The sequence below is a fragment of the Arvicola amphibius genome, chromosome 18, assembly GCF_903992535.2.
Source record: "Arvicola amphibius chromosome 18, mArvAmp1.2, whole genome shotgun sequence".
NCBI classification, from domain to species: domain Eukaryota; kingdom Metazoa; phylum Chordata; class Mammalia; order Rodentia; family Cricetidae; genus Arvicola; species Arvicola amphibius.
In genome coordinates this window covers 4,286,299-4,299,648 of record NC_052064.1, presented here as the reverse complement: position 1 = coordinate 4,299,648, position 13,350 = coordinate 4,286,299, and the positions used below count along the sequence as shown (strand labels likewise).

General features: G+C 40.7%; 1 protein-coding gene across 2 annotated transcripts in view; it reads right to left on the bottom strand.

Moving 5' to 3' along the window:
* Magi2 (membrane associated guanylate kinase, WW and PDZ domain containing 2) overlaps positions 1–13,350 on the bottom strand; it is a 1,324,802-nt gene that overhangs the window by 422,666 nt on the left and 888,786 nt on the right. For both annotated transcript variants that reach the window (XM_038315349.1, XM_038315350.1), the window contains exon 6: positions 11,181–11,260. In XM_038315349.1, the coding sequence (XP_038171277.1) occupies positions 11,181–11,260 (80 nt within the window). The remainder of the gene's footprint in view (positions 1–11,180; positions 11,261–13,350) is intronic.

Sequence of the window (13,350 nt, the reverse complement as noted above, 5' to 3'; positions counted from 1 at the left end):
AGCAGCACGTTGAGCTCCCAGGGAGAGCATTCTAAAGCGCTGTGGGCTGCAGCGGGCATTGGAGAAACATAGACACCAATGGACAGTTGTTTGTTTTCAATTTCAAGAACTCAGAATCTGATTAAATACTTGCAAATTTATTTTCAGAGAACTATCTTTACTCCATTGATTTAAGAATAAATTACAGGGCCGGGCAGTGGTGGCGCACGCCTTTAATCCCAGCACTAGGGAGGCAGAGGCAGGCGGATCTCTGAGTTCGAGGCCAGCCTGGTCTACAAGAGCTAGCTCCAGGACAGGCTCTAGAAACTACAGGGAAACCCTGTCTCGAAAAACCAAAAAAAAAAAAAAAGAATAAATTACAGGGCAAAATATTTGGATATTGCAATTGTACTTATCAGTCTATTTACTGATATGGTAGCTCAGAGGAGAAAAAAATGACAGTATATCAAAAACCCCTTTTATTTCAAATATAAAATGATGTGTAAAATCTTGAATGAGTTTCTTTGACATACTTGTTAGGCTTCAGTGCATCTGATTGAAGCATCTTGTGTGTGCGTGATGGACGTAAGATTGATAACTATCTCAGACTCAGGTCTTATCCTTTATGCTCAAAAATTGGGGTGCTTTAACTCTGAACTACATCATCACTATGTGAAAAACTCGGCCTGAAAAGTGCTCTATCATTTTAAAATAGCTTACAAAGTAACTAGTTGGTTAGATTTAACTGACCTTTTCCCACCCTCTCTCCTGCCAACCAATTCTCTGCTCTCATTCCAGAATAAGTTTTATCACCCTTAGTAATCCTCCTGGTACATTTCCATCTCTTCCCTTCTACTGCCCAGCCATGTCCAGCCCCCGCCACATACATGCATGCCCCTTTCAGGTTCCTGCCTCGAAAGTCATCATTTAGGACAAAAAAATAACATCTAGACATTTCAACTCATAAAAACAATGAAGCATCCATTCTTCCTTTCCATCTCCTCACCCAAATATAATTAAAAACCCTGGATGATTCAACAAGCAATCATAGTCAATTCTGAAAGAAACAGGCAGATTGCCTAGGGAGCTTAGGATGCAATCAAGGACACCACCAGGACTCTCTAGGTTTTCTTTGTCATGGTCGTATTTCAGGCATGTATCCAGGCAGCTCAGCCTGATGTAGACAGCAGGTAAGAAAATGCCATTCCTTCTGGAAAAATGTCCAGGACTGGGGAAGAGCACCAGAAAACTGGGAGCAGCCTCATCACGAGAACACTGTTTATAAGGATGATACATTTAGCATTTTATCTGCGGCATCACCAGTATCACACAAAAAGACTGACTAATTCCTCGTCGGCAATGATGCATAATGCACCTGTATGGGTGACATCAATAAAGGATGGCCTAGCCCTGCCCCACCCCTGCCCATCTGTATAGGCAGAGATGGAAAGTCAGGTGGAATACTTTCCATCTATAGATCTAGTTCCTCACATCCCTGCTACAGACAGCCTTGAGGGTTGTCTTGATTACAAGTGGCACCAGAAGCTTTCCAAGTCAGAAATAAGCAAAATTCCATCTTAAGGGCTCAAGAAAATAAACTGCACTGGATCCAAAATACACAAAAGAGACCAAAACTTACTTATGAAATCGAAACAAGAACATCGCTAAAGCAAATATTTTACTTCATGATGTAGGTGGGATTGCCCTCTGTATGCTATGAATATCTTTTATTACCATTGGTGAATAAAGAAACTGCTTTGTCCAATGACTTAGCAGAGTGAAGCCAGGTAAGAAACCCTAACATACATACATATATATATATATATATATATATATATATAGAGAGAGAGAGAGAGAGAGAGAGAGAGAGAGAGACAGAGACAGAGAGAGACAGAGACAGAGACAGAGAGAGAGAGAGAGAGAGAGAGAGTAGGTGGAGTCAAGAGATGCCAGCCAACCACTGAGGGAACAAGACATGTAGAAAATCAGATAATGCCATGGCCTCGTGGCAATACATAGACTAATAGAATTGGGCTAATTTAAGATGTAAGAGCTAGTTAGAAATATGCCTGAGTCATTGGTAAAGCAGTGTTGTAATTAATATAGTTTCTGTGTAATTATTTGGGCTTGGGCAGCCAGGAAATGAAAGCGCAGTCTCTGCTTACAATATAGCACCCAATGTTCAGCAACATACATCCACATAAAGCCTAAGAAAGCTTAAAAATTGGGCTTCTAGACCCACAAAAATGAGAGTCAATAGGAGTCTTTTGGTAGCTGTATTTTTTTTAATTGACTGTTTGCTGGTGTGAGCAGAGGCACAGGTCCTATAAGAGGTGGCTTCTTGACTCAGTGTCAGCAGCAAAAACTACACAGCTTCTTTAAGAAATGGCTTCCTGGTTCATGCTGGTTGCACAAATGTCTCTGGCTATTTGAGGAGGTCCTGCTACAGAACACATAAATGGGGTTTGTGGGCAGTGTGCTGCTGAACTTGCCAAAAGAAGGTGAGACAGTCCTTCATGGTTCCTGCTTCATGAAAGAGTTTGTCAGACATTCTGCAGGACAGAGAAACAAGTAATGAAGAAACTGCCAAAATAGGTGAAACAGTTTTTCAAATTTCCTACTTCATGGAAAAGTCTGCCAAATACTATGGGCCTGCAGGCTGAAGATGGATGGCCCAACATTACAGAAGAACTTTGGGTGATTGTCCAGGCAGTGAGATGTCTCTGTCAATTCTAGAGTTTTGAAAGTTGCTTATAATGCACTTCCTGTTTACTTAGGTAATAGTATATCCTTCTGGGGTCTTTGACGGAGTTCAAGACAGTTATAGTTTTCCTTAGTTATAATAAAAGATAAAGATAAAATAGATGATAGAATAAAACCTTCCTTTTTATTTAGACAGGAAAGGGAAGATGATGTGAGATTCCCCTCTGTATGCCATGAAATATTTTATTTTATTTTATCTCCATTGGTTAATAAAGAAGTTGCTTTGGCCAATGGTTTAGTAGAGTAAAGCCAGGTTGGAAATTTGAACAGAGATATAAAGAGAGAGTAGGTGGAGTTAAGAGATGTCAGACAACTCCTGAGGGAATAAGACATGTAGAAAATGAGATAATGCCATGGCCACGTGGCAATACATAGGTTAATAGAAATGGGTTAATTTTAAAAGTAAGAGCTAGGTAGGAATATGTCTGAGCCATTGGCCAAGCAGTGTTTCTGTGTGATTATTCAGGTCTAGGTGGCCAGGGAAACAAAAGTGCAGTTTCTGTTTACAACTTCAAAAGCCCATTAAAAAAGTGTCTAGAAAATGTCCAAGATAAACTTAAATATAACTCCTCATACCAAGAACCAGAAAAAACACAACTGCATGAAATAAGGCATCTGACACTAATGAAAAACAATATTGGAACTGTCGGATAGTGACTTTAAATCAGTCATAAGGACATGATGAAGGGATAGGCAAATAGTTTTGCATGGAAATATGCTTTCCATGCATTATGAGGGAATGAAAGTCCTTAAAAACTCACATTCAAAAAGAAAGTACCATATAGAAAATTTGAAAGAAAAAGTAACATAAATAAAAATCTTATTAAGACATAGATTGAAACAGTGGTATTAAAGGTATGTTGATATAATTTATTCACCAAATTCAATAATGTTGAATAATCACACAATGAACTAATTTTTCTTATATGACTATGTAGAAGAAATGGACCATTTCCTGTAAAGCTACCGATCACCCAAAATAAAATAGGATGAAACACATGGCCTAATTCTTTCCATTATGCTCAGTGCAACTGAATTTCCAATGAAAATTCTAGTGAGAATACTACCTGGCCAGCTGACCTCCTGGGAGAACATCATCAATCACTTAAAGAATAGCTAAAAACTATGGGGTACCTTCTCATACAGAAGGAGAAAGAGTCAGATCTCTTACCTTGGTTGTCACCTTGACACACCTATGAAGACAGAGAGAACCTCCATCGAGGAACTGCCTCCATTAGCTTGTCCTGTAAACATGTCTGTGGGGGCCCGGCAGCTCACAGGGCAGGGTGCCATACCTGGACATGCAGACCTGGCCTACAGAATAATGGTAGCTGAGCATGAAGCTCTGAGCCCCTCGTAAGCAGTGCTCCTCTCTGGCCTGACTTCTCTTGATGAGGGACTGCAACCTGAACCAAACCCTTTCCTTACCAAGTTGCTTTTAAGTGTGGTATTTGTCGTAGTGACAGAGAGTAGATAGGACTTGGGCAAAGCTAGGCAGTGGACTGCTTGTCTTGCATGTGCAAGTCCAAGATTTGTACTGAAAAGGAAAACAAGAACCAAAGCTTCACCATACCACATATACTCATTGTATGTGGCCGGGATCACTGTGATATGAAGGTCAGATCAAAGTATACAAAAAAGGGAAAGTAGAGATCAATACTGTGCACAAACACAGACATCACATCTTCAATAAAATATCAGCATATTAACAAAGCAGTACACCATGCTCGAGTTAGGCTTAACAAAAGTAAGGGCTCAATATTTCAGAACATAAATATAATAGAATATAGAATACCATATAAATAAAACGTATCAACAGTTCAAATTGGAAATAAAAATATTGTGTAGGTAGAAATCTTATGGAATCTAGCAAAAGCTTTTATAGCTTACACATGAATTTGGTCAAATTATGCAAAATTGACACATCAAAATCAATTGCTTTTATAGGTGTTAAAAGTGAATATTGTCAAAATGATATTAAAACATACTACTATGTATGTCTCTGAAAAATGGAAAGCCTATGTATACAATAAAAATGCAATCAAATTTTTTTCTGGAAAAGTTAAGAAAGCACTGATGAGAAAATCAAATAAGACATCAACAATAAGAATTATTATGCCTATAGATTGGAACATATATTATTAAATATATTAATTCTCCCCATATTGACTTATAGATTCAATGCAATTCCTCTCAGAATACCAGTAAGATTTTCTGTAGTCATAGACAAACACTCTAGAAATTATATGGACCAGTAGGGAGTCTAATAAATAAAGCAACTTGATCAAGAATAAAGCAGAAATTACCACTGTGTGTGGTTAAGGCTTACTAGGGAGCTACAGAAATCAAGAGAAGACGACATGGGGGAACAGAACATCAAATGCATCGGCGGGATGTAAGATGTAAGACAGAGCACACGGGAGGGAAACTCGCCTTTCTACACGGCTGCTCTCTGGACATCCTCAGACAAAAGGAAAATGAAAGAACCACAGCCTTCGACACTGAATAAATTAACTAAAAGGCAGACCGCCTGCATCTAAAACTGGCCAGTATTTACAAAGACCACGAGAAGACCTTGGGGCATGGACTCACTGATTCATGAAAGGTGATCTGAGTGGGACTCGTTAAAATACAAACATCTGCAGAAGTCCCTGTGGAGAGGATGAATAGACTGATTGCGGACAAGAACAAGGTGTTTAGTGACTGCACATCCGGTGAAATCATTCATATCTAGCATCAAAAGAATTCATATCCATGCTCCAAAGTGGAACTAAGAATAAATCAATTAAAATGGACAGAGTCATGATGCAGCATTCCACTGTTTAATACTTGCAGATGACAAGATGCTTGATACATCAGCCATTAGGGGACCTCTAACTGACACACCATCAGAATGGCCAAGAGAAGAAGAAAATGCCCTGACCACCACATAATGGCAACAAATGTTTTTTTTAATAGTAACACACTTCCAAGTTCTTAGCAAGCTCTTCAGATTAAAAATATGTAAATATAAAATTGATTTGATGATAACGAATTTGATGATAATTAAGAAATTAGGATTTATTAATTATTGAAAAGAACCAAGTGAGAAAACAAGCCAGACTTCCTATACAAAGACAGAACAGACAATCTAAAAACAGAATCTAGAATTCAAGTATAACCTCACTCATGTCAATTTTCTAAAACTCATGTAAGAAATGACCTAAGTTGTATTTTCTATTATTTTTGGAGGTCAAGTTCCTTCTTTTGAAAAAAACTATATTTAATAGACACTCCAAAACATGACCTTTTCGTATTCATTCTTAGATAGTTTTAAAAGACAAAGTTCAGCCGGGCGGTGGTGGCACACGCCTTTAATCCCAGCACTCGGGAGGCAGAGGCAGGCGGATCTCTGAGTTCGAGGCCAGCCTGGTCTACAAGAGCTAGTTCCAGGACAGGCTCTAGAAACTACAGGGAAACCCTGTCTCGAAAAGCAAACAAACAAACAAACAAAAAAAAAAAAAGACAAAGTTCAAAGGACTAGTTAGTGTCAGTTAAATATAAGCTCATGGAGGCGGTTGCTACAGCTGACTTCTTTTTCTGTAGTAATCCAAGGAAAACTCACTCATAATTCAGACTCTGAATCCAGAAAGCAGCCCATCCAGTCAGCTGATGGAGAAGTAATTATTATTTTGTGAAAATTTAGAGCCTTTTTAAAAAACAGAATACAGGGGAAAACATCAATCTATTAATATCAGGCTGGTACTAGCTAGACGGACAATTTTAACCCACACAGATTTGTTTGTTTCCAAGTCTCCAAGAACCTTAGAGAAATCCAACGCTGTTGAGGTAGCTGTTGAGGTAGACCAGCTCTTCCCCCGCCCCAACCTGTTGTCCTTGACCTCTAGGAGTCTGCAGGCTGAGTACCATCTAAAGGAGCTGAACTAACAGTGCAAGAAGCAGTCCTTCCTACAGAGGAAGCCAAGTCCTTTTGGAAGAATGGATTCTCCTCCTACAGATAGGAATCACCATGGAGAATCATCCCCTCGCCTGAGAGGGTTTGGAGCAGTTGCTTCTGGCTGCCTAATGGCAGTATTTCTTCTGAACCTACATAGCACTGGGGGATGCTAAAGAGCAGAGTCGAATGTCAACTTAAAGAGAACTGGTCCATAGGCCACTTTATTTTGTGCATGTGTGTGTGTGTATGTGTAAATGTGTGTGTGCGTGCGCATGTGCCTGTGGGGGCATGCTTGTGTGTGCAGGTCGGCGTGTGTGTGTGTGTGTGTGTGTGTGTGTGTGTGCGCGCGCGCGTGCGCGTGCGCGTGCGCATGCACACATGCAAGAGGCCGGAGGTTGCCATGGATTATCTTCCTCCATCAGTTACCACCTTGCTTTTTGAGACAGGCTCTTTCCCTGAACCTGGAGCTCCATGATTCAGTTTGATTTCCCGGCCCAGTGAGCCCCTGGGATCCATCCCTCTCCACCTTCCCTTTGCTGAGATTACAGGCAACTCTTTCTGTGCTTAGTTGCTGTGAATCAAACTCAGTCAGTTTTGTATACTAAGCCCTTTGCCAACTGACCTTTCTCCCAGCCTCTAAGGGACTCTTCCACTTGGTGTTCTTGCGGGATTTGTCACCATAGGGGCAGCTATGACTGAAAATGTCTTAGGAGAAGCACCACACTGCTTATTCTGAGAGAGAAGTATGATGGCATTTTAGTATGGTTTAACCAGTTTTGCATCCAAATTATTCAATGGGTAACCTCCCCCCATGGCATTTTAAATACGACTGTATTGGATTACTAAACAGCATTCCCCCAAGTTCTATTATTAGACTCCAGGAGTAGGTGGAGACTTTTTACTGCCATGCAGACTGGTACTAAAAGTCCCAAACTGCACAGCGCTATGACAGATTCTCAGAGCACAGTGACTTTGGTATTTTAAAGGATACTCGGAGAAGGGAGTTGCTTTTTATGTTTACTGCGTATATTAGCTTTCAAATTAAAAGGGCCAAGTGATTGCTTTCCTGTAAACAGAGAAAGCATTCATTTTGTACAGACACAAATCAGACCAACCTTTCTACCCTGATACCAAGGAGAAATGTTCTTGGCCTGTTTTCTCTCTATGAGGATTATTTGAGTCAGTTGAGTACGCCTCCCATTTTTCTTTCATTTAGCTCCCAATTATAATTGACACAGGAATTTCGCACCTGTGTAAAGAGTTGTGAAGTTGTATATATTAACAGACCCACAGCAAATACTCATACGCACATAACACTCAAGCTTGGGAATTTAGGAGGTTGAGGCCAGGCTGGACTAGGTTATGTAATGAGATTGAGATTGTTTCTCTCCCCCAAGCCCCATTTCAAAGTGACTACACTTAAATTTCCTCTTCCAGGTAGGACTGACCTATGTGAAAATCTGGGTGAATTGCTGGAAAAGCAAAGGGATCAAGAACAACCTCCCCTTCGACAGGGCAGCATGATATGGTCACCTAGGAAACTCAGCTTTGAAATGTCCTCGATACAGTTACAACACACACACACATACTCACACCCCTTCCAAAAATTCTCATATAACGTTTGAGTAGGTTTACATTTTGTGGCTGTTCATAGATAATAGCTATTCTTGGCAAAATGTGTCCCGTAGGCTGTAGGTTGGGGAGAAAGTTTAAAATTCTGTGTAGCAGAGAAACCTGGTGAGATTTGAGAAGATGTCCAGCTCCTCATATCTACCTGGGGATCTTAACAATATGAATTCAGACCTGAGTGAGAAGAGAGGCCGTAGAGGTGAGGTAAATGATTAGGAATCCCCAGGGACCACAGTAATGAAGTACAGCATCTAAACAGGTTGCTCCAACCCTCACACAACCCCCAACGCTTGTCAAATTCAGACAACGCCAAGTCTGCAGGCACGTACATGCAAAAAGTAAGCTAAAATTCCAGAAGATTAAAAACAAAATGAAACAGAACAAAACAAAACAAAACCCAAAACAACAAAAATGTCTTAGATTATCTACAGGGCAATAGTTGTGAGAAAAAACATTTAATATTAATATCAGTGCTCAAGACCTGCTAAGAGAAAGGCACCACATGATGAGACAGACTAAAGTTCATCCTAGGTATCAAATCCAGCCCACTTTTAATTTTATGCCATCTAAGAGTAAGGTTTATATATTTTAAAAAGTTAAGGGGGGAAAGGCAAGATCACTTTGTTACATGAAAGCTCACAAAAGTGACATTTCTGTGTCTACAAGTAAGGGTTTCCTGGAACACGGTCTTTACCTTCATATTATCACGTTGACTGCTGTAGTCAAATGACTGCACAGATGCTGGGGACCTTTAAGCCTGAGACATGTCCTCTCTGGCCCCCTTTCAGACAGTGTTTGCCAGGTTGCGCTAGGCTGTTGGTTGAAAACTCTGGCCCACAAACGCACAGAGAATGAGGACAAACCAGAGATCGACCGTGGCTCACCAGAGCTCAGTGCAACTTCAGACTGGCTCCTTTCTAGATGAGATCAGAGCATCTGACAGCGACTCTCTCTGCCAGGCAGAGGAAGAGGCGTCTGCACTGGAAAAGCTGTCACCATGTGGAAGATCTACGGTTTAATACACATTTTACACACATTCCAGAATTCAGAAAAATCACACCAACTTCGTGTGTCTGAGCTGATTGTGACGTGCAATTGGCGGCCCCCAAAGCAACCCCTTAGCATTTCAAACACTCAGTAGTAATTCATGTTACTTAAAGAAAAGAAAAATAAAATAAAAGAGACAGTACTTTTCTTGGCAAGAAACTATAAATCACGTGTCCAGAACAGTAGCGCTCAAATGAAATAAACGGGAGATTCTGAGGTCCAGCCTCCCAGTCTATGAATTCTTTTGTAGAAAGTGCAAACAAACAGTAACTGACCAGCACTGGGACATTCTGACCAAGTGGTCTCCCGGGTCTCGTTTTCCAGAGACATACAATTGTAGGCGTTAGCGTTATGTTCAAGCGTCTACCATCCAGAGAACCCAGATAAATACAGATGTGCCAAAAATTAACACTGGAACATGTTTCCACATGTTTCCTAGGACCCAGAGTGTTGATCGTAGTCATTTATTTTCAACAAAAAGAGCAACTCAAAGGAAGCAGACAGCTGAGAAGTGCAGGATTCACAAGCAAAAAAGTTGATAGGTTCGTTTGAATGAGAAGATACTAAGGCTGAACATTTGTGTCCAAGTAAATTGTAACTCTCAGCCATAACGCGTAAGGTGATATTGACCTAGAGTCTTTCCCAGTTTGCAATGCTTGACTTAGGGGTATCAATGCAATATAACTTAATTGGGCTAAAAGGTCAGATTATAGAAGAATGAATAGGCTACATCCATGCACAGTTGTGCTCTAAAACAGTAACATACAACTATAAAAAGAAAGTTAAGTATAGATTTGATTAAATCGATTATATATACATTTATCTATACAGAAAATTGAAATTTTAAATTTCTAATTTAACTTGGATCATATGTTTATGCTGGTTTTATAATAGGAACCCAAAATTATCACAGAAAGTTAGGGTTATTGTTAAAAGAAAAGAACTTTTAGAATTAGAGAGAATTTTTTTTTAACTTAAGACAGACTTTGAAAAAGTTTAAATATTCTCCAACCCTCTTGTCAGCTTTATGTGCCCATCAGTGATATATGCTCCCACGCAGGGCTCTAAAAACTTGATCTGAGAAAGACTGCGAATGTAGACAGATAATAAACCAATAGGGGAGTCTACTATTTATTTTGAGTAAGTGGTAAGAAATATTTTAACTTAACTACACATTCTTTAAAAATGACAAGGTTCCTAATTGCAGACGTCATCTGTGTAATTGACTAATTTTAAGACAGGGCTGGCATTCATCTAAGACTGTTTAGAAACCTCTCACACCGGCACATTCTGCTTTTAGGCAAGCCCCTGGAACACAGCAAGGACCACCTAACACACTCACGCAGTTATTTGTTTTGCTGAACTGCCTCTTTATAGAATAAAATGTTTCTTTCCAAAACTGGCTTCTTCCTAACTGGCAGAACGTTGCTGCCTTTGAAGGGGACCGCCAGTGCTATTTACAGTTGTGCCTTCTACAGTATCGCGTTTCTCTGCGTCCTCTCTGACTTTAGCGAAAGAGCAGAATCCTCAGAGAGACACACCGCACACCAAAAGTCCTTAGGAGGTGGGAGAAAGTCAGGCCGGAGGTCAAAGAGAACCGGCAGAAATGACAGAGAGGAGATGCTCCGGCAGTGTCTCCTTGGAGGGACAGGCAAACACATGGCCCGCGGAAGGGGCCCGAGTCCCCATCTCTCCAGCAGGAAACACTACATTTAGAGACGGCTTCAGCCAGATCATTGCCTCTTTACATAAGGACCTCTCTTCGGAATTCACAAACATCCTCAAAGTGCACTGCTGGAAAAAACATAAAAACTTAATAACCTACCATTTTCTTTGCACTCTTCCGGAGGTTTAGCCTTTTTCGCAAGCCGTGGATCCAGCCATGATGTTGTCTTTGTGTTATGGCTGAAAAGAGAAGAGATCACCCTGAAAAGACACATACTAAAAGGAATCGAGTCTATTCCTTAAGAAGAAGAAAAAAAAAATAAGCCGAGTTAGTCCAACAAAATTGCAATCGATACACTTAATTTGCTTACTGGTTCTAAGTAGCCCTGAAGGAGGTGGAAGAGTAATTGTGCAAGGCAGCTGTAAATTTGGCAACCTCAGCTCCCTGTCCTCAAAGCAGCTATTTTTATTAAAATCAACTAGAATGTTGCCAAGTTAACCTCATTGAGAATGCAGAACTCATCCAGCGAGAAAGGAATTTATTACAAATACAGGACTCTCCAGTTGGGAGAGAAGAGTCCTGACGCCCTGACACCGTTTCCTGCCTTTTTGCAGAAGCAGTATTTTCATCCTAAGCCACGCTGTTCATAAACAATGTATTTGCTAACTGCAGCACGGGCGGAGGCAGCACCAAAGTGATTCAAATTACAGCGTGTTCCTGGGACTCCTCCATTTTCTCCAAAAGTGATTAATAGCAATTTCACTTACGTACATTAAGCTAGCTTACTCCTAAACACTGTTATCCCAGCCTGGAAGGGAGTAGATTTAAAAATTTCTGCATTCTAATGTTTCCGAAATGAAATTTCTAGGAATGGGAGAAAAGAAAATCTTGTTTAGGGAACAAAAAATGTTTTCTCGTCCTTACTTCAGAAATCAAGAAGCAGGAGAGACGTTCCTGGAAGAGACTTTCTTAAAGGGGTGCTGGATCCATGTGTTGGGTGGGGCCACCTGGTGGACTTGATAGCAATATATTCTGGATCTTCTAAGAACTACCAAGTCCTGGTCTTTGTGGGGGAGGGGAAATACGCTATGACGACAAGTGGTTGGTACAAATCTCTGCCATTGATGACTAACCCCGGTGATGCGTAGGCATTATAATTTAAGGACTACTCAACGGCTCAACCGGTCAATAGAACTAAAATGTTGACTCTGTATAACTGTATCAAGGGAGCTCATGGGACAATGGACAAATAAGTAGGAATTTAAGATTTATGAATGTTTCGAGAAAAGAATGTGCGAAGTAACAGGTACTGGGAGGTGAGGTTTACAAAGAGTAAAAAAAGCAGGTCAAGTAGAATTAGGCCCAGATCACAGTGCGCTTGAATGGAGATGGAGATCCACGAAGATCAAGGGGTTCATGGGGACATAGATTTTGTAGATTTTTTTTTTCCTCTGGTTATAGCCAAACCTCAGACACTAGCTGGACCATCAGATGGACTGGAAGTAAGGAGCAGAAAAGTTTCTTTCTTACAGAGTGCAGTCACTAACAGAATCATGAAACTGTTTTCTACAACACAAAGGCGATTTCAAGCCAGGAAAAAGGGAGGGTGGAGCAGAGATGGATTGTGAAAACCCATCCTGATGCATCCAAGTATAATTCGAGCACCATTTTCTAGACGGCTGTCCTTCGATTGCTTACGAGGAGAGCACCTCTGAGCTACTTGGGTTCCCATTGCTGTGACAAACACTATTATCCAAAGGAACTCTGGAGAAGAAAGGGTTTGGGCTTACATTTCTGTTACAGTCTAGAGAAGTCACAACAGGATCTCGAGGCCGGAACCGCAGCAGAAACCATGAAGGACTGCTGCTTTCTGGCTTGTTCTCTGTGGTTCTCACAGTCTCCTTTCTTCTACATCCAGGACCGCCTTCCCACATACTGCTTCTTCCTGCCGGGGGCCCTCCCATATCAATCAGTCATCAATAAAGAAAATGCCCGCAGGCTATTCTAAAGGTTATGCCCTCTACCCAGGTGACTGTAGTTTGGGTCAAATTGACAAAAATACAACCAAAGTCCTCAAAACTAACTAGCACAGACATCAAGATCCGTGAGTGATGAAAATCCAGATCCTGAAGAAAATCCGCTTTTCCTTTTGCCACGCGTGTGAGGCAAGGAGAAAATATTAACTGTCACTTTTTTATCAAGTGTGTGAAGCCTTCAGCAACAGATGCACCGAACAGAACTCAATCCAGTCAGGTAATGCCTGTCATTGACCAAAACATAAATCATCTAGCAAGTTTGCCAGCTTTTACTGTCCCTCAATTTGACATCT